Source organism: Tachyglossus aculeatus, chromosome 3 (assembly GCF_015852505.1).
Source record: "Tachyglossus aculeatus isolate mTacAcu1 chromosome 3, mTacAcu1.pri, whole genome shotgun sequence".
Taxonomy (NCBI): Eukaryota; Metazoa; Chordata; class Mammalia; order Monotremata; family Tachyglossidae; genus Tachyglossus; species Tachyglossus aculeatus.
The window spans coordinates 72941461-72969320 of record NC_052068.1 but is presented as its reverse complement, the minus strand read 5'-3'; the positions used below and the strand labels follow the sequence as shown (position 1 = coordinate 72969320).

General features: G+C 43.9%; 1 protein-coding gene and 1 non-coding gene across 2 annotated transcripts in view; one reads left to right on the top strand and one right to left on the bottom strand.

Moving 5' to 3' along the window:
- Positions 1–27860, bottom strand: part of NRG3 (neuregulin 3) — a 1039421-nt gene that overhangs the window by 114466 nt on the left and 897095 nt on the right. Inside the window, exon 4 of the mRNA XM_038743407.1 lies at positions 12151–12177. Coding sequence (XP_038599335.1) covers positions 12151–12177 — 27 coding nt within the window. The remainder of the gene's footprint in view (positions 1–12150; positions 12178–27860) is intronic.
- Positions 7308–7410, top strand: LOC119926349. The gene has a single exon (XR_005450234.1). It is a non-coding gene; the product is annotated as a U6 spliceosomal RNA (small nuclear RNA).

Sequence of the window (27860 nt, the reverse complement as noted above, 5' to 3'; positions counted from 1 at the left end):
GCTCAGAGAAGTTAAGTGACTTGCCCGAGGTCACACAGCAGACATGCGGCGGAGCCGGGATTCAAACCCATGACCTCTGACTCCAAAGCCCGTGCTCTTTCCACTGAGCCACGCTGCTTCTCTAAGGGGGGGAAGCGGAAGGAGGTAGGGTGGGGGGGATGGGGAGGAGGAGAGGAAGAAGGGGGCTCAGTTTGGGAAGGCCTCCTGGAGGAGGTGAGCTCTCAGTAGGGCTTTGAAGGGAGGAAGAGAGCTAGGTTGGCAGATGTGTGGAGGGAGGGCATTCCAGGCCAGGAGGAGGACGTGGGCCGGGGGTCAACGGTGGGACAGGCGAGAACGAGGTACAGTGAGGACAAGGTATGGTGAGGACCTGCTAGGTTTGTCTATTTTCACACTTCAGCGGTTCTTCACTTGGCATAGCTCCAGATGGCATTCACCAGAGCCAGGACTAGACTGCCCCATTAATGTGTAAACTCCTCATGGGCAGGGAACTTGTCTCTTCCTGTTGTACTCTCCCAAGCACGCAGTACAGTGCATTGAACCCAGTGGTGCTCAGCATGAACCACTCTCACTAGAACCCAGGTCCACTGGTTTGCAGAAGCAAGCTCTTTCCTCACCACAAACAGCAAGTCATATCCCTGGTTCCCAGGCCCATGACGCCGTTTATGAAGCCAAAAAGATAAGCTGGACCTTCTCTGACTGAAATGAGGCTTGCACACTTCATCTTTGATTGCTGATAGAAACCTTCTGCACAATCCCCTGCTGGGATTTTCCAGTTGGATTTTCAGCATTCATTCAATCGTATTTATTGAGCGCTTACTGTGCGCAGAGTACCGTACTAAGTGCTGTCCACATCACAAAATGCTGTGTCCCCGCCTGCCTTGTCTCCTGTCATATTCACTATCCTGGTGGGAAATGACTGTCGGGGATGAGGGAGTGCAAGGGGTACTGTGAAAGCCACTCAAAAAATCAATGGGATTTATTGAGTGCTTATTGAGTGCAGCTCACTGTATTAAACTCTTGGGAGAGTACATTTCAACAGAGGTGGTGGATGGACTCCCTGCCCACAGGAGTTTACAGTGTACAGGGGAAGACAGACATTAAAATAGATTATGGATAGTGAAAATACAGTTATGCAGAGGGGAAGGTGGTTAAGGGAATAAACTATTTGCACTGAAACACATTCCTCATGCTTAGATTGTCATTTACAAAAGCATTTTACATTGTCATCAAAGCCCTTACCTGTCCTTGAACAGATTTCTCCTGGATTGGGCCCGTCCTCCAGTTCTGAAGCTGTGGAACATTCATTCTTCCTCTAGGTTCCTCCCAGTCTGGTGTAAAGTTAAGCTGCCCTTTAGTAAGACAAGTCCCTGAGCCCTGCTTTTCACTTTCACAAGATTGGCTGTTGAGGATATTCCCTCAGGCAACTCACTTTGCCATTCCCACAAATCAAGAGCCCTGGTCTGAGATAATGCAGCCTGCTTTCTGCCTTGAGTTGCACAGTGGCTCATTAGGCTGTAAAACCTCAGCGAGATCTCCCAGTCAGGGGAAAGTGGGAAAGACTGAGGCATACTAAATTATCTGTTTTTCTGGTAATGAACAGGAGGAGAGAATCCAAACTGTACACACTTTAACATCAAATTAATACCAGGAATTCTTGTTTGCCCCCGCACCTAGACTTCTCTTCTGAACAGCAAAACGCCAGTTCCCCAGAGCCATTCCAGAATTCATACTATGGTTAACCGTGACCCCTCAAAATAAGGAGAGCAGCAGGAAATTAGCAAACCTGTGCTACCTCTTCTTATGGCCCAGGAGGGAGGGACCCACATGGGACTCACAGGCTAAGCGGGGGGAGAAGAGGTATTGATGAATCTCCATTTTACAGAAGAGAAGACTGAAGCACAGAGACGTTCAGTGACTTGTCCAAGTTTACAAAGCAGGCGACTGGCAGAGCAAGGAATAGAACCAAGGTCCTCGGACTTCCAGGCCTGAGTTCTTTCCACTAGGCCACACTGCTCCTGGGTTGTTCTGGCAGATGGGGCAGTGGACATTAGGAAATGATCATTTTCACTCAAATACGATGCTCTTGGTTTCTGCTAGATGTCTGAAAATTATGTTGAAGAGCATACCTCAGAGAAAGTTGCAACTTCCTTTAAACAGTATTACAGCCCTGTGGGTCAGTTATCATTATCATCAAGTTGATTCTTTGCACATTGACTCTCTGTCAGTTTTTTGGCTTGTCCACTTTCCGCATTGCTGGTTTGGAACAAGATCAACCAACTGTATATGATGGGAGATGTGCAGAAATGGGTGAAATTTTCCACAGCCTTTCTCCAAAATAGCACTCTGTGGTTTTTGCTAATTTCCTATCGGCTCAAAGTTACTTTGAAAGCAATCTCCCACAGTCAGTACAATACCTTTTTAATTGTAAGGTCAGAAATAAATTCATCCAAACAATCCCTAGGCTATCCAACTCAGCTTGTTGCATGGGATTTACAGCGGGGAATCCAACATGGAACTAGACAGGGACATGACTTGGGGGATGAGAAATTTTGAAAAATGAAAAGTGGTGCAAACACCATCCCTTCTATTTATCATGAAAACTCCTTAGTTTCCAGAAAGCCTAGGTAAGGAACAATTTTCTCCCATGAGCCATTAGAACCACATGTGACTGTAAGTGTCTTGTGGGCAGGGAATGTCTCTATAATCACTGTTGTTTAGTACTCTCCTGAACTCTTAGTATAGTGCTCTGCACCCAATAAGTCCTCATTAAATACAATTGATTAAATGAAAGATGATTTGGGCCCAAATAGCCAGAATGAGTTTGCTATAAAACCAGTCTGATGCTGGCACGGAGAAGAGAGATTAAGAGGTTCATCTTAGCTTCTATTTTTTTTTTCCTCTTCCAGGCTGCTACCCTTTTCTCTTGTTTAGTCTGTCTTTGTCTCTGTCTCTGTCTCTCTCTCTCTCCCTCTCTCTCTCTTTCCCTTTTCTAGATCAGTTCAAGTACCATGAAGGTAGAACCTAAGCAGTCTCTTTTTGCTTTTGGTGTTTCAGAAATGAATTCTTGATAATGAAATGGCTCCATGATCATCTTCCAAATCAAATCATTCGAAGAAAAAATCCTTTCTCTGAAATTGGTATAGGACCACTAGAGACTTCATTTCTGGGTGCCACTGCTTGCCCTTCCTCTCTCCCAACATTCAGTTTGACCTACTGAAATCTGGTTCTTATTCCTTCCCTGTACTGAGAACAAACTCAGTGACCACCTCTTGGTCAAAACCAATGAGCTCTACTTTGTCCTAATCCTCTTTGACTTCTCAGCACTCTTGGGCACCCTTGACCACACTTTCTGTTTGCTAGAAATAGTATATGACCTGTTATCTATGTCTCTGTCTGCTCCTCTCAGTTTCCTCTACCAGCTCTTCTTCCACTTCTCACCCGCTAAATCTGTTGAACACCCATATTTCTGTTCTAGGTCCCCTACTTGTCTCCCATTTGCACTCACTCTCTCAGGGAGCTCATCTGTCTTCTTCAGAAAGCTTATCTGTGCTGATAATTTTGCAACCTAGGCAGCCCTGAATTCTCATTTACCTAACACACTTGTATTTCCTTCTGCCTCTGGGACTTTCCCACCTAAATATACCTCAACACCTTAAACTCAACATATGAACAGAACTCACTGTTCCTCCTAGTCCCATTTCTCTCCCAACTTCCCCATCACTGTCAACACCACCACCATATGTGCTGGCCTAGAAGCTCACAAGCTTGATGATCTCTTTTCCTTCTCTCTTTTACCTCTCTGTTTTTCACCTCCCACATTCAGTCTATCCCTAATTCCTACCTGGTTTTCCTCCACAAGAGTTTCTAGATCTATCTTTTTCATCATCATTATAGCTGAGTGTCTGCCTCTTTACTGGCATCCAACCTCCTGTCTCTCCCATTTTCAATCTGTCTAAATACCACTTCTCAGATCATCCTCTTATTCAGAATGTATAACTCCCCACCTCAAAAATCTATAATGATTACTCATTTCTCTCCATATCACACAGAAATTCCCAATTAGAGGTTCTCTACTAGCTGCCTGCTCTCTTCCCTCATTACATCCCAGCTGCACTCTTGTCTTGTCTTATGCCATCGAGTCGCCTCCATCCTGTAGCGATGCCATGGACACAACTCTCCCAGAACACCCCACCTCCATCTGCAATCATTCTGGTAGTGGATAAATAGCACTTTCTTGTTAGGAATACAGAATTGGTTTACCATTGCCTCATTATGCGCAATCAACTTGAGTCTCCACCCTTGATTCTCTCCCATGCTGCTGCTGCCCAGCACAGGTGAGTTTTGACTTGTAGCAGATTGCTTTCCACTCACTAGCCACTGCCCAAGCTAGGAATGTAATAGTTTTGCCTCAGTTTGACTCTTCCTCCTGTAGTTGAGACTAGTAGAGACTGGAAACTCTCCAGGTGTGACCCTGCGAGGGGAGCTTGCACTCTTACTTCCCCCTAAGTTATTCGGTGCTTGTTATTTTGTTTTCCATCTCTGATCCAGTTCTCATGCCTTTCCTGTGCAGAGAACTCCTTTCCTTCTCAAATCAGCCAAGTTTATTCTCTAAATGGTATTTCCCAGTCAGTCCTCAACAGCCTAATCAGCCAAGTTTACTCTCTAAATGGTATTTCCCAGTCAATCCTCAACAGCCTAATTAGAGTGTCCAGTTCACCAGTCTTAGCATCCTTGTTTACATCTGTTTATTTAATTCATTTATAACTGCCTACTTTGGTTTTGATCTTTATGTCATTATAGTTTGTTCTTAGTCTTGTAAGAATTATGTGTTTTCACCTTGTCAGACTTTCTCGCCCATTAGCTTGTAAAATCTTTCTCTTCTGAAGTTCCTAATCCTTCCATGAATTTTGTTGGCATACCAGAATTCAATCATGACTTTTTATACAAATAAGTGTTGTTTAATTATCACAATGAAAGTCAAAACCAATGAAATCATTAATCTAAAGAAATTCCATCAACAAAGCTAACTCCATATATTGCAGTCAAGTGAGAATTTATAGATTTGGTATACAGGTTCTTTTGTCCATTCCTCAAATTTCCCTATGGGTTATGGATCTCTATTTGGAATAGCAGTGCACCTTTACAAAGCTCTCCCACAGACGAACCATTTCAGAAATTTATGACAAACAGTGCATTTGTATAAAGCAATCCATAAAAGAAGAGATTGCAGGCAAACCCTCAGGTGATGGAATAGCTGACCAGCTGGCCAGGTAATTCTCAAATAAACATGTTTAGCCTATAAATAATGCACTTTCAAATGCAGCTCACCCCATATACTCTTCAGACCATGTGTCCCTTAGCTAATCTCTCACCTGCTTGGCGTTGACCAAAATAATGATAATAATAAAAAATGTGGCGTTTATTTTTTAAGCGCTCACTATGTGCCAAGCACTATACTAAGCACTTGGGTAGATTAATAATAATAATAATAATGGCATTTATTAAGCGCTTACTATGTGCAAAGCACTGTTCTAAGTGCTGATATAAGATATAAGATATAAGGTAGATATAAGATAGCAGGTCAGACACAGTTCCTGTCTCACATGAGGCTCACAGTCTAAGTAGAAAGGAAAAAAGGTAATGAATCTTCATTTTACAGATGAGGAAACTGAGGCACAGAGAAGTTAAGTGACTTCCCCAAGCTCACACAGCAGACAGATGGTGGAGTGGAATTAGAACCCAGGCCAAAACTCTGACTTCCAAGGCCTGTGTTCTTCCCACTAGGCCATGCTGTTTCATGAATGGCTTTCTAAAGATCTCATTCCATCCTCTTAGTCCCAGTCCCTAGTTGTCACAAAGAAATAATAGTAAAAGTATTTATTAAGCACTTACTGTGTGCGGAGTATTGTTTTAATTGCTGGGAAAGAATACAGAGGTGAGAATTAGAGACAGACCCTGGCCCTCAAGAGGCTAGCAATGTATGAATATAAATGGGAGAGGGAGAGATGGATATATTAGGAGTGATGAAGCAATAAAACACTACAGCGACATAAAAGATAAGGAGAAATACACTGAAGGAAAACAAAAATCAGTGGAGTGCTGTTAGAAGGGCAGAATACCAGGTTCTTTGTGGCTCAGAGTCCAAGGCATTCTCTTGGGCACTGCAACCAGCCTCCCAAGGTTCGGTGGAAGTCATTTGAGTTTGGAACCATTATCTCCACTAACCCCCTCCTGTTGTGGCAGGCTGGGAACTGAATCATAGGTCATATTTCCAAAATGAGTGTAGGGACTTGCATACCTGCATTTTACCCACCTAATTCATAGATAATCACAGCAAAAATTGCAGCTTGGGTTGGGTAATTAGAATTGGGATATGGTTATGGACCTGTTGTGGGTAAGGTTTACTGGTCCTGTGTTCTGTCCCCCCACCCCTCCAAAGCCAGGGATAGTTTTCCATTTCTGTCTGCATGAGCAGAAACTTCCTACTATTGTCTTCAAGGCTCTCTACCAGCTTCCTCCTTAATAATAATAATAATAATAATGATAATAATAATGATGGCATTTATTAAGCACTTACTATGTGCAAAGCACTGTTCTAAGTGCTGGCGAGGTTACAAGGTGATCAGGTTGTCCCATGGGGGGCTCACAGTCTTCATCCCCGTTTTACAGTTGAGGGAACTGAGGCCCAGAGAAGTTAAGTGACTTGCCCAGAGTCACACAGCTGACAATTGGCAGAGCAGGGATTTGAACCCATGACCTCTGACTCCAAAGCCCGGGCTCTTTCCACTGAGCCACACTGCTTCTCTTACATAACTAATAATGACAAGTATTTGTTAAGCACTTACTATGCCAAAGGCTGTCCTATGTACTCCCTGTCATTCATTCAATCATATTTATTGAGTCCTCACTGTGTGCAGAACACTGTACTAAGCGCTTGGAAAGTACAAATCGGCAACATATAGAAACGGTCCCTACCCAACAACGGGCTCACAGTCTGTCCCCATTAGGCTCACAATCTAAGCATTAGGGAGAACAGGTAATTCATCTCCATTTTCCAGGTAAGGAAACTGAGACACAGAGAAGTCCAGTGACTTATCCAAGGTCACACAACAGGCAAGTGGTAGAGCTGGGATTAGAATCCAGGTCTTCTGACTCCCAGGCCTGAGCTCTTTCTACTGGGCCATGCTCTTTCTGCATAACTTTGTCATTCCCCCTCAAGCTAGCATATTAACTTTACTGCCCTTTCAACTCTCTCACCTCCAACCCCTTACCCCTACTTGGAATGCCCTCTCCCTTTAAATCCACCAGATCTTCGGCAGCGCATATACTAAAATTGGAACGATACAGAGTAGATTAGCATGGCCCCTGTGCAAGGATGACACGCAAATTCGTGAAGCGTTCCATATTTTTGCACATCCGCCAAGCTAGCTCTCTTCCTCCCTCCAAAGCCCTACTGAGAGCTCACCTCCTTCAGGAGGCCTTCCCAGACTGAGCCCCCTCCTTTCTCTCCCCCTCCTCATCTCCCCAGCCCTACCTCCTTCCCCTCCCCACAGCACCTGTATATATGTTTGTACAGATTTATTACAGTATTTATTTTACTTGCACATATTTGCTGTTCTATTTATTTTACTTTGTTAATATGTTTTGTTTTGTTGTCTGTCTCCCCCTTCTAGACTGTGAGCCCGCTGTTGGGTAGGGACCATCTCTATATGCCACCAACTTGGACTTCTCAAGAGCTTAGTACAGTGCTCTGCACACAGTAAGCGCTCAATAAATACGATTTAATGAATGAATGAATCTACACCACAATTTCAAATCCTTCCTGCAATCCTCCTGATTAATTCCCAACATACTAGCCACAAGACCCCAACAGCTTTCCATAGCACTGCATATATATTCAAGCATCTTCAGCATTGTTGAAGATATATCAATCTTCAAACACCATTTTATTCACTCATTTACTCATCAATTTCATCTTTCCAAACCTTGCGGCAATCAGCCTTTTCCTTGTTCTTCTTGTTGATCCCATTATTTGTAGATAATTATTATTATTATTAATTGTATTTATTGAGGACTTACTGTGTGCAAAGCACTGTACTAAATGCTTGGGAGAGTACAATATAACATCAGACACATTCCCTGCCCACAACAATTTCACAGTCTTGAGGGGGATATCAGCCTGCCTCCCTCCTTGGATTATAAACCCTTTGAAGACAGGTACTTTGACATTTGCTTCTGTTGTCTCCTAAACATTACATACAGTATACTGCAAACAGTATTGATTGACTGATTAATAGATTGATCGTTTGATCGAAAGAGCAGATATTGAGAAGCAGCAAGGCCTAGTGTCAATAGCATGGGCATGGGAGTCAGAGATCGTGGGTTTTAATCGTGTCTCTGCCACTTGTCTGCTGTGTGACCTTGGGCAAGTCACTTAACTTCTCTGTGCCTCAATCACCTCAGCTTGTAAAACAGAAATTAAGAGTGTAAGCCCCATGTGGGAAAGGGACTACGTCCTAGCTTATTACCTTTTATCTACCCTAGCGCCAAGAATGATGCTTGGCACATAATAACAAACACCGTAATAATATTGCAGCCATTGTTACTGTCAGGATATCTGGAGTGCCTAGAGGCTAGGGTTGTCCTGTCAACCCTCCTCAGACAATTCTGTTCTTTTTTCCATTTCTTTCCAATCCCCCTCTCTCTCCTTTCCCGCTCTGTCACTTCTGTATCAGACCAGGCCAGCAGAAACCTACCATGAGGAGAAACATGGCAGCAGGGTCTTGGCCTCTGTCCCCTTCTGCCAGAGCATTGGTGACCACCATGCTGAAGACACATCTGTTATTTAACAATTGGTTCCCTGACTAGACCATAAGTTCCTAGAGAGCAGGGATCAGGTCTGCCACTTCTGTCATATTGTACTCTCCCAAGCATTTAGTAACAGTGCTCTGCACACAGTAAGCACTCAATAAATACCACTGTTTGACTTTCAGTTTGCCTTGCCAATCTCATGGGTGTTCACAGGCATCAGTGGCAAAGTTGCGGGGTTGAACCAGGCAAGCATATTTTTTTGGGGGGTGGAGGTGGGTTTGGATCCTGGAGAGTAAGTCTCTAGATGAGAACAAAGTTTTCCCTCAGATAAAAGACTTGCTCAGTGACTTTCAGGCATCTGCCCTTGATTTGTCAGCAATCCTGCTAGCATACCTGTTTGCTTTTAATTCTTCTTCCTTTTGTCCAGTTATTTAGGAGAACAGTGTACAATATGTTGAAATGACCATATATTTTTATTACTATTATTATATTTGATAATCACTTCCTATATGTCAAGCATGGTCATTCGTTCATTCATTCAGTCATATTTACTGAACGCTTACTGTGTGCAGACCACTGTACTAAGCACTTGGGAAGTACAAGTCGGAAACGTATAGAGATGGTTCCTACCCAACAACGGGCTCACAGTCTAGGGCTCTAAGTCCTAGGGTAAATACAAGATAATTAGGTCAGACACAGTCCCTGTCCCACCTGGGACTCAAGTAGGAGGGAGGACAGGTATTGAATCCTCATTTTACAGTTGAGGAAACTGAGGCCCAGAGAAGTTAAGTGACTTTCATGAGGTCACACAGTAGGCAACTGGCAGAGCCGGGATTAGAAACCAGGTCCTCTGACTTTCTGGCCCACGTTGTTTCCATTAGGTAACACTGCTCCTATGCATGCACACATCTATCTATACATGCAAATACATACTGTATTACTATTTTGGAAGCCTCACAAATGAAACCACTAGTACAGAATCCTTCTGTATGCTGACAGTTGCTGGAATCATCAAGTGTACTAAAACGAATTCTGGTGAAAGTCAGTATAATAATGATAACCATAAGAATTGTGGTATTTGTGCAGAGCATATTATGTGACAACACTGTAATAAGCACTTGGATAAGTGTAATCTGATTATACAAACTCCTTGTCCCACATGAGTCTTACAGTCAGTTTAGCAAGGAACACAGACCAGCTTCTGGGTTTATTTGTCCTCATTTGTTTTATTTCCCCAGAGTTCATATTCTCCTGGTGTCATTAGTCTTTTTTTTCTAAGGCCTTTCTGTAGGCATGAAATCAAGACCCACTATCAAGAAGCTGACATCTTCCTTTACACTCTGAGTCTCTGAGGAGCATTTCTCCTTCCTGATGTACAGCTGGATCCCTACTAGGGAAGCCAATTTCATTCTGTTTGAGGCAAACCAGTCCTGTCCACTGACCCCCCAACAGAGCAAGAAGAGCAGAAAAACCAAGAGGAGCTGGGGGAAAAGGGAGAACAGTGAGGAGGGGGGCAAAGGAAGCATGACTAACAGGGAGAATGGGGGAGCAGAAGGAGTATCATTCAATCAGTTGCATTTATTGAGCACTTAACTATGTCCAGAACACTCTACTTGGGGGAGTACTGTGTGCAGAACACTATACTAAGTGCTTGGGAGAATACAACATAACAGAGTTGGTAGACACATTCCCTGCCCACAACAAATGTGCAGTCTAGAAGGGAAGACAAGCATTAATATGAATAAATTAAGGATATGTACATAGGTGTTTACATACATATCCCCCTCTAGACTGTAAGCTCATTGTGGGCAGGGAACGTGTTTACCAACTTTGTTATAGTGTACTCTTCGGAGTGATTAATACACGGCACTGCACACAGTAAGCACTCAATAAATATGATTGATTGATTGATTGGAGTGCTGTGGGGCTGAAGGAGGGGAAGGGTGCAAATCCAAGTGCAAGGGTGACGCAGAAGGGAGTGGGAAAAGAGAAAATGAGAGCTTAGTCAGGGAAGGCCTCTTGGAGGAGATGTTTTGAAGGTGGGAAGAGTGGGGAGAGTGATCATCTGTTGAACGTGATGAGGAAGGAGTTCCAGGCCAGAGGCAGGACATGGGTGAGAAGTTGGTGGAAAATAAATGAGACTGAGATACAGTGAGTCAGTTGGCATTAGAGTGAAGTGTGCGGGCTGGACTGTAATAGGAAAGTGGTGAGGTATGGTAGAAGGGGGCAAGGTGATGGAATAGGGGAAAAGAGGGAGCATGAGACAAACTCTGTAGCAGACCAGGGTGCTGGAGGAACTGATGTTTCCAAGCATTAAGAGATGAGTGATGAAGGCTTAATCATAAATTCAATCTCCAGATGGTCAGCTGTACCAATGGCTGCATGGGAGGAAAAGGAAGCAAAGAGCAGGGGGAATGGGAAGAGCAGAGGGAGCAGAAGGAGCAGGGGGAAGCAGGCACTGTAGGAAGAGGGAGCCAGGACTGTGTGAGGGGAAGTAGCAGGGAAGGAAGCATCTGGGGTGTCTGCACTCACTAAGATAAGCATAAAACCTATTCCCCAGATATTTTCTTTTGGGCTTTACAGCCCTCTAAACACACTCACTGGCTCTTGTGTCTCCCAGTTTCCCTCAAGTCCCTCCATAAAACATCTATATCTAAAGGCAAAGAGGATATAATCCCCCTTCGATGCCCATTTGCAACATTAAAAATTTACCCACAAATAATCAATGAAATAAGACTGTGATGGAATCCTTTGTAAATCATCTCTCCAAATACCTACTTCATGCTAGAGAACCCATCTCTTATTACTCCACAGGGTAATGATGGACGTGGCCTTTATTGCCTTTCATGTTTGTAGTAACCAGCAGCTGTAGACCATATGACCCACTGCAAGAATGACCCATCACAATGTTAAGAACATCCGGCTGCATTTTTAATCAAAGCATGGTAAGAGGCAAAGAAAACAGAACTAGAATTTCTCTTGGGGAAACAAAAGCTCATGTAAACAGACACAAGAGATTTTCCAACAAGATGTTCAAAAAACTAATTGTTTAGCACAGGATAAACCAAAGGGAAGGCAAAGAAACTGAGGCCATACTGAAGTAATGGAGCTTGAAATGCTGTGTGTTGACAACCATTGGCTTGTCCCCGTGCCAACCTCCCTCCCCTAACCTCCAACCATTTCACTAAACGAAAAGCCCATGAAAAAAAATTGATCTATTTGTAACGGCATGAAATCCCATTAATCAGGCACATAGAACACAGGCAAACTCTGTAGCAGACCAGGGTGCTGGAGGAACCGATGTTTCAGAGCATTAAGAGAGGAGTGATGAAGGCTTACCCATAAATTCAATCCCCAGATGGTCAGCTGTACCAAAGGCCACATGGAAGGAAAAGGAAGAGAAAAAGAAGACAGGTTAGAAATTGCCCAATTAAATAGAAAACATCAAAAGACCTTGGATTGGTGTTGAAACGATTGCCATGACGAGGGGCAGGAGGAGAGCACTATTCAATATGAATATTGAATGTGCAGATTTATAGCGAGGGGATGGCTTGAGTTTGATCAGTGCTTCTCCTAAAGCCCAGAATATTTGTAATGATGCTTTAGGGAAGTGTCAGTGGAGCCAGATCCATGAAAGCAGCACTCTGAGCCTGACTGATTGTCTTCTGCTCAGTGGGGAGAACAAAGTCCAATTTCCAAGGAGGGAACTCCTCAGCAGTTTCCTGCAGCGGGGAAACTGTCTCACACCCTCTCCTTCTCCCACTTGAGGATTCCTGTTAGAGGGAGGCACCCCTGGGGATCCAGGCATGGGGGGAGAGGGGATGGTTCTGGGAAGATCCTGACACCTCCTCCAAGCTGGCAGGACTTTTTTCTTTAATGGCATTTGTTAAGTGCTTACTATGTGCCAGACACTGTACTAAGCACTGGGGTAGTTACAAGTTACTCAGGTTGGACATAGTCCATGTCCTACATTGGTCTCACAGTCTTAATGCCCATAAGAGCATGGCCTTGGCAGTCAGAGGTCATGGTTTTGAATCCCGCTCCGCCAATTGTCAGCTGTGTAACTTTGGGCAAGTCACTTAACTTCTCTGTGCCTCTCTGTCAAATGGGGATTAAGACTGTGAGCCCCACGTGGGACAACTTGATTACCTTATATCCTCCCTAGTGCTTAGAACAGTGTTTTGAACATAGTAAGAGCTTAATAAACTCCATTATTATTATTATTATTATCATTATTATTTAGAGACGAGGGAACTGAGGAATGGAGAAGTTAAGTGACTTGCACTAGGTCACACAGCAGATAAGTGGAGGAGCCAGGATTAGGACCCAAATCTTTCTGACTTTCAGGCCTATATAAAATGTCCTATCTTGCCTATCTGAGCCTTTAGCACACGACCCTCAGAGGCCAGGGTCCCCAAGACTGGAGTCTCCAATTCCTGGTGTGGCAGGGTTTTCCTGGCCTGCCTGGGACTGCTACAGCATGCAAGGATACTGAGGAGATCTTCCGTGGCTTGGCTGGTTCCTGGTGTGGGGAGACTGTCCCAGGCTGGCTAGTTTCTGCAGATGGAGGTGGGGTTGGAACAGCAATCCCCTGCATGATCTGGAACCTCCAGCGAGGCTGCATTGCCTTCTGCCTCCCCTAAAGGAAGGCTCCTGAGCCCCTAATTCCACAGCGGGAGAACCTAATTGAACACAACATCCTTAGCTGGGAGTAAAAGGGCACCAAGCTTATGACTATGTCAACTCCATTGTACTGTCATCTGCCCAGAACCAGGGTCTGCACACAGTATGTCCTCAATAAAGACCACTGAGTGATTAGCTGTTTGAGAAATAGACCTATCATCTCAATTAAATACTCAATTATCACCACAGTTAAAATCAACAGCTTTGTATAGTGCTTTGCACACAGTAAGCACTTGATAAGTACAACTGAATGAATGAATTAAACATTTCCAAAACTGAACTCCTTATCTTCCCATCCAAGCCCTGTCCCCCAGCTGTCTTTCCCATTACTGTAGAAAACACCACAATCCTTCCTAACTCACAAGCCCATAACCTCAGCATTGTCCTCGACTCATCTCTCTCATTCAACCCACTTAGTCAACATGTCACCAAACCTTGTCAGTTCTACCTTCATGATATTATTAAAATCCACCCTTTCCTCTCCATCTAAATGGCTACCATGTTGATCCAAGCACTTATCCTAGCGATCTTGACTACTGCATGTGCCTCCTCGCCGACCTCCTGGCCTCCTGTCTCTCCCCACTCTCTCCCCACTCTGATACATACTTCACTCTGCTGCATGAATCATTTATCAACAAAAATGTTCAGTTCATGTCTTCCCACTCCTCAAGAACCTCCAATTGCTGCCCATTCACCTCCGCATCAAAAACAAAACAAAAAAAACTCCTCACCATTGTCTTTAAAGCACTGAATCAGCTCGCCCCATCCTACCTCACCTCACTAATCTTCTACTACAGCCCAGTCTCACAAGTCTACTCCCCAGGCGCCAGCTTACTCACTGGGCCCCTATATTGTCTATCGTGTGGCTCAGTGGAAAGAGCACGGGCTTTGGAGTCAGAGGTCATGGGTTCAAATCCCAGCTCCACCAACTGTCAGCTGTGTGACTTTGGGTATGTCACTTAACTTCTCTGTGCCTCAGTTACCTCATCTGCAAAATGGGGATTAAGACTATGAGCCCCCATTGGGGCAACCTGATCACCTTGTAACCTCCCCAGCGCTCAGAACAGTGCTTTGCACATAGTAAGTGTTTAATAAATGCCACCATTATTCCAGCACTTAGAACAGTGCTTTGCACATAGTAAGTGCTTAACAAATATCATCATTATTATTATTATCTCACCACTGACCCTTTTCCCACATCCTCCCCCTAGCCTGGAACTCCCTTCTGCTCCATATATTCCAGAACCTCACTCTCCCATCCTTCAAAGCATTATTAAGTTCACATCTCCTCCAAGGACCATTCCCCAGTTAAGCCCTCGGCTCACTCTCCCTTCTGCATCATCTATATACTTCAATCTATGACCCTTGGACACTTGATATTTTCCCCACCCCCAACCCTGCTGCACTTTTAAATGATATATTATAAATTACTTATTTATTCATATTAATGTCTGTCTCTCCCTCTAGACTGTAAGCTCATTCTAGGCAGGGAAAGTGTCTGCTAATTCTGTTATAGTGCACTCTCCCAAACACTTTGTAGAGAGCTCTGCACATAGTAAGCACTCAATAAATATATTTATTGATCGATTGATAAACTTAGCCCCTGAGAACAAAACAGTAAAGGGTTGAACTGCATTGACTCTCAGGATTCACTAAAACATGCTCAATCAATCAATAGTAGTTGTTGAGTGCTTACTAGTTACAGAGCACTGTATTAAGCACTTGAGAGAGCAAAATGCAATAGAATAGGTAGGGACAATCCCTGCTGTCAAGGACCTTACAGCTTAGAGGGAGACAGGCATTAAAATAAATTAAGATAGGAAAATCAATAGTGTATTCATTCATTCAATCATATTTATTGAGTGCTTACTGTGCGCAGAGCACCGTACTAAGTGCTTGGGAAGTACAAGTCGGCAACATATAGAGATGGTCCCTACCCAACAATGGGCTCACTGTCTAGAAGGGAGAGACAGACAACATGCAGACAGGTGTCAAAACCATCAGAATAAATAGAATTACAGCTATATGTACATCATTAATAAAATACAGTAGTAAATATGTACAAGTAAAATAGAGTAATAATTATGTACAAATATATACAAGTCCTGTGGGGAGGGGAAGGAGGTAAGGCTGGGGGGCGATTGGAAGAGGAGAGGGAAAAGGGGGCTCAGTCTAGGAAGGCCTCCTGGAGGAGGTGAGCTCTCAGTAGGGCTTTGAAAGGAGGAAGAGAGCTAGTATGGTGGATAAGACTGTACATACGTGCTGTGGGACTGGGGGTGGGGTAACTATCAAAGTGCTTAAGGGTTTCAAACCCAGTGCATAGACAAAGCAGAAGGGAGGATGAATAGGGTGGAGAAATGAGGAGTTAGGGAAGGCCTCTTGGAGGAGAGATGATTTTAGTAGGGCTTTGAAGATGGGGAAAGTGGTGGTCTGTTGAATTTGAAGGGGAGGGATTTCCACCCCAAAGAGGGGATTTGGCCAAGGCATCAGCAGTGAGCCTTGGTGGAGCCAGGATTTGAACCCATGACCTCTGACTCCAAAGCCCGGGCTCTTTCTACTGAGCCATGCTGCTTCTCCTGAATGAGTTCTCCAAGAGAGTAGTGTAGGAGGGGAATAGAAGGAGTCTCAGAACTAAGCCTTGAAGGACTCTCAGAGTTAGAGGATGGGAGTCAGAGGAGGAGCTTTAAACAGCATGGCTCAGTGGAAAGAGCACGGGCTTGGGAGTCAGAGGTCGTGGGTTCTAATCCTGGATCTGCCACTTATCAGCTGTGTGACTTTGGGTAAGCCACTTAACTTCTCTGTGTCGCAGTTACCTCACCTGTAAAATGGGGGTGAAGACTGTGAGCCCTACGTGGGACAACCTGATTACCTTGTATCTACTCCAGCACTTAGAACAGTGCTTGGCACATAGTAAGCACTTAACAAATACCATTATTATTAAATGCTCCCTTAATTCAATAAAGATGCCACCTTTCTACCTTCAGTCAATCAAACAATCTTATTTATTGAGCATGTCCTATGCACACAGCACAGTACTAAGCACTTGGTGGAGTATAACGGAGTTGTTTGCTTTAAACTAGATCTCCCAGTATTAATCTATCAATTAACCAATGATATTTATTGAGTTCTGTGTGCAGAGCACAGTTCTAAGGGCTTGGGGCTGTACAGTGCAAAAGAGTAGGTAAAGACCACCCCTGCACACAAGGAGCTTACAGACTAGAGGAGGAGACAGACATTAAATCGATGAATTGTCATCATCATCATCATCAATCGTATTTATTGAGTGCTTACTGTGTGCAGAGCACTGTACTAAGCGCTTGGGAAGTACAAGTTATAGATGTATATGTACATAACAGCTAAACGCTTCTCACTTTTGGGGAGATGAGTATTGCCAATTCCAATCGTGGAGAGTCTGTCATTATTGAACGGCCCCAAATATCATTCATTCGACTGTAAATATCAGTTTGGGCAGAAGTCACTGCAGGCAGAGAATTCGTTGTTTTATTGTACTCTCCCAAGCGTTAATACAGTGCTTTGCACACAGTAAATACTCAATAAATACAATTGAATGAATGAATGAAGTATCATGTCCACAGGGAGTGAGGAGCTCCAACAGTCAGTCGGTGAGTCAATCATATTTATTGAGCACTCACTGTGAGCAGAGTACTGCACTAAGCACTTGGGAGAGTGCAATATAACAATAAACAGACACATTCCCTGCCCACAACGAGCTTACAGTCCAGAGGGAGAGGAAGACATTAATATAAATAAAACTGTCACTAGGCCTCTGCTTAACAAAATGGCTTCCACAAGCCCCAACTTGTGACAGGGGACTTATGAGGTACTGTTCTATCTAATGACCCCAATACATCCTACGCTGATTTGATCATCGGACAGTGCTAATCAAGGCTTACATACCCTGGAATCATTCTCGGAAATGAAGGGCCAATTTGTAAATTTTAGACCAATTTGAATACTTGAATCACAATCAACAGGTGACCGGGTGAGCAGATGTTGAGGAAAAATCAGATGATAATGAACAGGAAATTTGTAATGATCCAAAAGTAGTCCTAAACCGGGAACAGTTGTTCAGTAGCAAGAAATCTGTCTCCTCATAATGGAAAATAAAGGTGACTGGCTGGAGCTGTGATTGTTGGGTAAGGGGACAAGGCAGCAATCTTTTATTTTAAAATGCTACTCCAAAGAGAAGATGATCCATATAGACTGATTGGTGGAAATTAGCTCATGCAATGCCTGATGTATCATATTTGAAGTCATCGATCCACACCTCATTCTACATTTCACAGAGCACGAAGACACGAGTTGGCACTAAAATAGGTAATAATATGGGAATTCAATTTAGGATGATGGGAATAGGACAGATTGGAAGACTGACACATGAAACATTTTGTTTCTTCGGGGAAGTTTTAGAATGTGTATTTGATGTCATCATTTTCCCCCATTGTATGTCTTAGCCCCACCAATATATATGCTTTGTGTGCAAATTACCTGTTAGAATATTTTTTCTAGAAAGAAACTATCCACTTATTGGTTAGCTCCTGTCTTTCTTACAGATGTTGAGTGAATTAATTTATCTGGCAAGACTGAATCTGGCTTTGTTCTGAAATTCCAATCAAAAGGACCCAGCACAAATTCCAGGCCTTGGCGTTATTGTGATTATTATCATTATTTATTATTATTAATGATCATATTTATTAAGCGCTTACTAAGACTGTAAAATCCCTGGGGGCAAGGATTGGGTCTACCAACTCTATTGTACTGTACTTTCCCAAGCACTTAGTTTGGCGCTCTGTACAAAGTAAGTGCTCAATGAGTACCAGTGATTGATGGACTCACAGTCTTTTAGACTGTGAGCCCACTGTTGGGTAGGGACTGTCTCTATATGTTGCCAACTTGTACTTCCCAAGCGCTTAGTACAGTGCCCTGCACACAGTAAGCGCTCAATAAATACGATTGATGATGATGATATACCAAGCACTGTACTAAAAGTTGGGGAAGAGACAAAATAATCATGTCAGACACAGCCCCTGTTCCACAGGGGGGAATATGGTCTAGGTAGGAGGGAAAGCAGGTTTTGAAGCCCAATTTTGCAGATTAGGAAACTGGCACAGGAAATTTAAATGATTTGCCTTAGGTCACATTGCAGCCAAGCTGCAGTTGGGATTAGAATCCATGCTCTTTTGATGAGGCCTAACTGCTCTGGCACAAGGAGGCTAAGGCTGGATCTGATTCCATTCAGAACCTGTTGAGGTTCACAGCTCACAGATTCCTTTGAGCTGGCTAAGCTTGTTCTTGGAGATAAGGATAAAGTGGGTGGGGCGACTACAGCCACTGTCGATTGGCAAGATTTAGAAAATATATCTTGGAACCAAGACTAGAACCAATAGAGTCAAGTCTCCTGAATTTGCAAAGATTCGCCCAAGTGCTTATTAATAATAATAATAACAATAATAATAATGGCATTTATTAAGCACTTACTATGTGTAAAGCACTGTTCTAAGTGCTGGGGAGGTTACAAGGTGATCAAGTTGCCCCTCTGGGGGCTCACAGTCTTAATCCCTATTTTACAAATGAGGGAACAGAGGCACAGAGAAGTTAAATGATTTGCCCAAAGTCACACAGGTGACAATTGGTGGAGCCAAGGTTTGAACCCATGACCTCCGACTCCAAAGCCCGTGCCCTTTCCACTGAGCCACACTGTTTCTGTGCTTTGCACAGAGTAAGCACATGATAAATACCACTGATGGACTGATGGATCAATTATGTGCCCATGTACATATCCGTAATTTATTTATTTACATTAATGTCTGTCTCCCCCTCTAGACTGTAGACAAGGATCATGTCTTTTGTTTTGTACTCTCCCAAGCACTTAATACAGTGCACTACACACAGTAAGTGCTCAATAAGTACAATTGATTGATTGGATTGATGAAACTTGGTTACTGTTATCTCTGGGTGAGGATTCCCTGAATTATTCTGAGTAATAGCAACAAGCAAAGTGATTCCACACATGGAACGTATGTTTCTTTTATCCTCCAACTTTCAATGATTACATTTTTCATTATCCTAGGAACACCAACCAAAGCATGTCAATCAAAAGACTACAAATTCAAGCAAAAGGAAGGAGAAATTAGTCAAGCTTGATCTAGGCCAAAGATACATTTCCCAAGTTAATATTTCAGGTAATTCATTCCTTGGAATTCTACCTCTCACCTGCCCCCACTATCCCCCATCAACCCTGCTGAAATCATGTCTCCTCCAGGAAGATTTCCCTACCTAAACTAATATCCCACCATACTATTTTCCTTCCCTTCTGCACCGCCTGTCAATCAATCAATCAATGGTATTTGACACTTACTATGTGCAGAACACTCTATTAAGTGCTTAGCAGACTACAATACAACAGAATTAGCAGGCAAATTCCCTGCCCATGACAAGCTTACTATGCACTTAGTTCTACCCAGTAAGCACTTAGGTACCCTCCGCACCCCCTTCCCCATAGCGCTCTGCACATACCCTTACACTCAATGCTTTCCCTAGCTATAATTATTTTAATGTCTGTTTCCCTCACTAGATTGTAAATTCCTTGAGAGCCAAGATTTTCTCTATTATAGTTTCCCAAGGGCTTATACAACCTACAAGACTGTGAGCCCACAGTTGGGTAGGGACCGTCTCTATATGTTGTCAACTTGTACTTCCCAAGCGCTTAGTACAGTGCTCTGCACACAGTAAGCGCTCAATAAATACGATTGAATAAATGAATGAATATCCTATTCTTTAAGCATTTACTCATCGATCAATTTCCTTTTCTCTTTTTTAATCTGTAAATTATTTTGTGCCTCTCTCCCCTGCAAGACTGTAAATTTCTTGAGGACAGGGGTGGCATCTTCTAACTCTACTGTACTAATTAATAATAATTGCGATATTCTCTATGCCTCAGTTACTTCATATGTAAAATGGGGATTAAGACTGTGAGCCCCGTGTGGGAAAACCTGATCACCTTGTATCCACCCCAGCGCTTAGAACAGTGCTTTGTACATAGTAAGTGCTTAACAAATGCCGTTATTATTATTCATTCATTCAATCATATTTATTGAGCGCTTACTGTGTGCACAGCACTGTACTATTATTATTATTATTAATTAAGCACTTACTATGTGTCAGTCATTGTACTAAGCACTGGGGTAGATACAAGATAATCAAGTCCCTCATGAGGATTACAGTTGCAAGTACAAGGGAGAATGGGTATTGAATCCCCATTTTGCAGATGAGAGAACTGAGGCACAGAGAAATGAAGTGTCTTGGCCAAGGTCACATAGCAGGTCAGTGCAGAACCAGGATTAGAATCCAGATACTCTGACTCCCATGCCCACGATCCTTCCACTTAGCCACACTGCTTCTCTGCGACTCTCTCAAGTGCTTAGGAACTCACTAAATCCTATTAATCGATTAATTGAGTTAGCAGTCAGAACAGCACATCAGATACAGTAAGCATTCAGTGCAGTGCTCTGTGTGCAGTAAGAACCCAGCTACACTGCAGGCTCCCAGAACAGTGATCTGTACAGAGTAGCCACCTGGTACACAGGAGGAGGCGTCCAGTATAGTAATAATAATAGTAATAGGGGTATTTGTTAAGCCAAGCACTGTTCTAAGTGCGGGGGTGGATACAGGGCAATCAGGTTGTCCCACATTGTGGTCACACTTTTTATAGATGAAGGAATTGAGGCTCAGAGAAGTTAAGTGACTTACCTGAAGTCACATAGCAGACAAGTGGCATAGCCGGGATTAGAACCCACGTCCTCTGACTCTCAAGCCCGAGCTCTTTACACTAAGCCACTCTGCTTCTCTGTACCTTGCCCTGTGGTAGGCATGTAATAAATGCTGCTACTGGAGGCATAAACACTCTGTTCTCTTGGTGTGTTGAATGTAGGGTGTCAGGGAGCAGGAAATCCATCAACTTTGAGGCAAAGCTGCATTCCTAGGCCTTGTGGTGCAGATTTGGGGACACTTTTAATAATAATAATAATAATGATGGCATTTGTTAAGCGCTTATTATGTGAAGTTGAGGACAGCCATCTGAAAGTAGCAGGAAGCAGTGTGGCCTAAGGTAAAGACCATGGGTCTGGGAATCCTAGCTCTGTAATTTGTGGGTTGTGCGATCTCGGGAAAGTGATGACTTCACTGGGCCTCAATTTCCTCATCTGTAAAATGGGGTCTCAAGATCTAGTCTCTGTCCCCTTTAAATTGTAAGCCTCATGTGGGACAGGGCCTGTGTCTGACCTGATTATTTCATATCTACTGTAGCACTTGGCACCTACTAAATACTTAACAAATATCAATAAATAAATCATATTCATTGAAAGGTTACTGTGCACAGGGCACTGCACGAAGCATTTGGTAAAAATATACCCCATGTAATATACTATAACATAACATATAATAGTATAATATACATATAACATATGACATAATATAACAGACCAATTCCCTGATATTATTGTTATTATTAAGAGAGAGAAGCCATAATAAGAGAACACTCCAATGGTTTTAAATTTCTGACTAGTACATATTCCCATCATTACCAGAAACTTTCCCTATCTCTCAATTCTGTGATTCCCTCCTCTCCACCTTCTACTTGGTGACATACATATGTACGTTCATTTTATGTATTTATCCATTTGTTTGTTGGTTTATGAATCTGTTTGACTGCTGACTGCAGCCCTGGAATTGCCACAGGGGTCACCATACTGATGGGACCAAGACTGGCTTGGGGAGGACGGGATGCGGGTTGGGGTGTGGGAATAGGAGAACTGTGAGCCACAAGTGGGACAGGCACAGGGTCCAGTCTGTCTTGTACCAATTCTGCTGTGTGACCTTGGTCAAGTCACTTCACTTCTCTATGCCTCGGTTCCCTCATCAGCAAACTGGGGAGTGATTGTGAGCCCCAGTTGGGACACGGACTGTGTCCAACCTAATTAGCTTTTACGTCCCAGCCATTCTCCCCACTGCCACCCTGGCCAACTTATTTTTTTTTAATGGTATTTGTTAAACACTTACTCTATGCCAAGCACTGTACTAAGCACTGGGATAGATAAAAGCTAATTAGGTTGGACACAGTCCGTGTCCCACCTGAGGCTCACAATCAATCCCCATTTTGCAGATGAGGGAACTGAGGCATAGTGAAGTGACTTGACCAAGGTCACACAGCAGAATTGGTACAAGACAGAACAGACCCTGTGCCAGTCCCACTTGTGGCTGACAGTCCAAGAGAGAACGTCAGGTACAATATTTCCATTTTACAAATGAGGAAACTGAGGGACACCAAAATTGAGTGACTTACTCAAGGTCACCGAGCAGGCCAGTGGCTAGTCCTGGACTAAAACCGTGGTCGGCTGATGCCAATCCTCCGCTCTTCCCATGAGGTAGTTCTGTCACAAATAGCTTGAGCTTCTTGGTGACCAACTCAGGGAAGCCAAATTTGCTTAGTGCTCTGTTCTGTTTATTTAGTTATGCATTGGGGCAGTTATTCAATACTTACAATGTGAAGTACACTGTACTATGCACCAGGGAAAGGTATGGAGACACTCAATCAGACCTGGCCCCTGGCCCAAAGGGGATTCCCCACAGGGTAATCAGAGGAGGTAATCAGAGGAGGGAGATATATGGGAAAAGAAAAACTAGGGAAAGTCAGGAAAAAACAGCAATTCAACCATAGCAAGAAGTTCTGGGAGGGGAGGGTATTTGTATAGAGCTTTTGTTTTCCCAGTGAACTTCTATATCAATTACCTTATTTTGTGCTCACAATATCCCATGAAGTAGGGAGAGGCTAGGCATTATTATTCCTATTTTGCCAGTAAGGAAACTAAAGTCCAGAGAGGTTAGGTGATTTGCTCAAGGTCCCACAAGACAACAGTAGCAGAGGTGAGATTAGAAGCCAGGTCTCCTGACTCCCAACCCTCTACTCTTTCAATGCTGCCTACCTAATCAATGCTGATTAATCCTTAGGCTCCAGATCAAATCAGTCAATCAATCAATTGTATTTATTGAGCACTTACTGTGTGCAAAGCAAGCACTTGGGAGAGTACAATGTAACAGAGTTGGTAGACTTGTTCCCTGCCCACAAGGAGAAGAAACAGTGTGGCCTAGTGGAAAGGGTACAGGTGTCAGAGGACTTGGGCTCTAATCCCAGTTCCACTATTTATCCACTTTGTGTCCTTGGGCAAGTTACTTCATGTCTCTGTGCCTCAGTTACAGAACAGAGTCTTCACGAACATTCAAACATAAGGGGTGGAGGCTGAGAAGGATCAGCTGTCGAGGTAGGGAGAGAGACAGGAAATAACTATATCAGTAAAACGATTGTTAGGTAATGTTTCTGGGGAAAGGAAGTACTTCACAGTGTTGAAGGCAGCCAAGAGTTTGAGGAGAAGTAAGATAAATTCTGTTAGATTTGGCACGTTGAAGGCCACTGGTGCCCTGGGAGAAGGCGGTCTCAGCAGAGTGAACAGGGTGAAAATTAGATTGTAGCATGTCAGAAAGGTGTCTGAAGAAGAGGAAACAGGGGCAGCAAGTGAATATAATCTGTTGGAAGAACTTGGACAGGAATGGCCTGGAGCTCCCTCCCATTCCATACATGACAGACCACCACTCTGGCCTCTTTCAAAGGTTGATTAAAATCACATCTCCTCCAAGAAACCTTCCCCAACTAAGGCCTCATTTCCCCTATTCCTTCTCCCTTCTATGTCCCCCATGTACTTGGATCTTTACCCTTTAATCACTTGACATTCACCACATCTTCAGCTCCATGTAATATCCATAATTCATTTTAATGTCTTTATCACCATCTTGACTATTAGCTCCCTGTGGGTAGGGCATGTGTTTACCAAGCCTGTTTTGTTGGTCTCTCCTAAGTGCTTACTTCAGTGCTCTGCGCACAGTGAGTGCTCAATAAATACAACTGATTGATTCGTTGATTGTTTGATTGGGAGATGGAGTGATAGGTGATAAGTAGACAGGCAGAGGGATCCAGAAAGGTTTTTTAAGGATGGGAAAGCATGGATATGTTTGAAGTCAGAGTGGAAGGGGCCATCAGAGTTCATTCAGTCAATCATATTTATTCAGAGATTACTGTGAGCAGAGCACTGTACTAAGCACTTGGAAAGTACAATTTGGCAACAGATAGAGACAATCCCTACCCAACAATGGACTCACAGTCTAGAAGGGGGAGACAGACAACAAAACAAAACAAGTAGACAGGCATCAATATCATCAAAATAGATATATAGAATAATAGGTATATACACATCATTAATAAAATAAATACAGTAATAAATATGTACAAATATACACAAGTGCTGTGGGGTAGGAAAGGGAGGTAGAGAAGAGGGAGGGAGTAGGGGCGATGGGGAAGAGAGCAGGAGCAGAAGGAAAGGGGGGCTCAGTCTGGGAAGGCCTCCTGGAGGAGGTGAGCTCTCTGTAGGGCTTTGATGAGGGGAAGAGAGCTAGTTTGGCAGATGTGTGGAGGGGGGGCATTTCAGGCCAGAGGTAGGACGTGGGCCAGGGGTCGACAGCGGGACAGGCGAGAACGAGGCCCAGTAAGGAGGTTAGCAGCCAAGGAGTGCAGGGTGTGGACTGGGCTGTAGAAGGAGAGAAAGGAGGTGAGGTAGTAGGGGGCAAGATGATGGAGAGCTTTGAAGCTGAGAGTGAGGAGCTTTTGCTTCATGCGAAGGTTGATAGGCACCCACTGGAGATTTTTGAGGAGGGGAGTGACATGCCCAGAGCATTTCTGTAGAAAGATAATCTGGGCAGCAGAGTGAAGTATAGACTGAAGCGGAGAGAGACAGGAAGATGAGAGATCAGAAAGGAGGCTGATGCAGTAATCCATTTGGAACAGGATGAGTGGTTGTAACAAGAAGGTAGCAGTTTGGATGGAGAGGGAAGGGCAGATCTTGGTGATGTTGTGATGGTGAGACCGGCAGGTTTTGGCAACAGATTGGATGTGTGGGGTGAATGAGAGAGCAGAGTCAAGGATGACACCAAGGTTGCGGGCTTATAAGATGGGAAGGATGGTAGTGCTGTCCACAGTGACGGGAAAGTCAGGGAGAGGACAGGGTTTGGGAGGGAAGATAAGGAGCTCAGTCTTGGACATGTTGAGTTTTAGGTGGTGGGCAGACATCCAGGTGGAGATGTCCTGAAGGTAGAAGGAGATACGAGACTGGAGGGAGGGAGAGAGAACAGGGGAGGAGATGTAGATTTGTTTGTCACCTGTGTAGAGATGATAGTTGAAGCCATGGGAGAGAATGAGATCACCAAGGGACTGAGTATAGTTGGAGAACAGAAGGGGCCCAAGAACTGACCTTTGAGGAACGCCTACAGTTAGGGGATGGGAGGGGGAGGAGGAGCCCGTGAAGGAGACTGAGAAGGAAAGACCAGAGAGATAAGAAGAGAACAAGCAGAGGACAGAGTATGTGAAGCCAAGTTTGGATAACGTGTAGAGGAGAAGGGGATGGTCAACAGTGTCAAAGGCAGCTGAGAGGTCAAGGAGGATTAAGATAGAGTAGGAGCAATTAGATTTGGCAAGAAGGAGGTCATTGGTGACCTTTGAGAGGGCAGGTTTGGTGGACTAGAGGGGACAGAAGCCAGATTAGAGGGGATCCAGGAGAGAGTTAGCAGTTGAAGATGGCAGTCAGGGAGGGAAGATGAGTGGGTGAGGTGGGGTGTAGCAGAAGGTCATGGAATTGAGGAGGGAGAGGAAATGGATGGTTTGGAGAGATCTAGGACTGTAGCTCCTTGAGGGCACACAGTAAACATTCGAACAATCAGTGGTATTTATTGAGTGCTTACTGGGTTCTGAGTAGGCATGGACTCAATAACTACCACTGATTGATTGATTGTTAGGAAACATCTATGGGATTTGAATGATGACGATCTGTACTATGGTCTGTACATTTGTTGCCAATTTGTACTTCCCAAGCGCTTGGTACAGTGCCCTGCACACAGTAAGCGCTTAATAAATACGATTGAATTAATGAATGAATACTAAGTGCTCACTATGTGTCAAGTCCTGTGCTAAGCAGTGGGGTAGAGGAAATATAATTAAACATAATCCCTGTCCCTTATCAGACTCAAAGTTTAAAAGGAAGAGAAAACAGGCACTTTTTAGAGAAGCAGCATGGTTCAGTGGAAAGAGCACAGGCTTTGGAGTCAGAGGTCATGGGTTCAAATCCCAACTCCGCCAATTGCCAGCTGTGTGACTTTGGGCAAGTCACTTAACTTCTCTGTGCCCCAGTTACCTCATCTGTAAAATGAGTATTAAGACCGTGAGCCCCCCGTGGAACAACCCCGATCACCTTGTAACCTCCCAAGTGCTTAGAACAGTGCTTTGCACATAGTAAGTGCTTAACAAATGCTATCATTATTACTTATCCTCATTTTACAAGTGAGGAACTGAGGGACAGAGCAGTTGAGTGACTTGCCCAAGGTCATACGGCAAGCATGTGCTGGAGCCAGAACGAGAACCTGCGACTCTTGACTATCAGACCTGGGCTCTTTCCACTAACTCTTTCTGAAGTCGCTGAGAAGCATGGTATCAAGGGAGACAAGGAGAAAAAGGCCTGAAAATCACTCAGAAAATGGGAGGTGGGGCTGGGGGCAATAGATGAATGCCACCTGTCCACATGTTTTGTTTTGTTGTCTGTCTCCCCCTTCTAGACTGTGAGCCTTTTGTTGGGTAGAGACCGTCTCTATATGTTGCCAACTTGTACTTCCCAAGCACTTAGTACAGTGCTCTGCACACAGTAAGCACTCAATAAATATGACTGAATGAATGAATGAATGAAATGAATGAATGTTTTGTTTTGTTGTCTGTCTCCCCTTCTAGATTGTGAGCCCGTTGTTGGGTAGGGACCGTCTCTATATGTTGCCAACTTGTACTTCCCAAGTGCTTAGTACAGTGCTCTGCACACAGTAAGCGCTCAATAAATATGATTGAATGAATGAATGAACTAGTAATTGTGGGGGTGGTAGAGGCTGACGCAGTTGGCTTCAAAGGAAGAAATGCTGAAGGATGGAGGCGGTGGAGGGTGTGTGTCATGGTGTGAAAGCAGCACTGAGGTGCAAGGAGCAGGTAATCTCCCCTCCACATTAACCTAAGAGTAGGGGGCATGGAGAGGGAGAAGTTTAGCCCATTTGGGAGAGAGCAGCAGGGGAAACCCAAAGCAAAATCTATAAGACTTCAGAGATTCATTCATTCATTCAATCGTATTTATTGAGCGCTTACTGTGTGCAGAGCACTGTACTAAGTGCTTGGGAAGTACAAGTTGGCAACATATAGAGGCGGTCCCTACCCA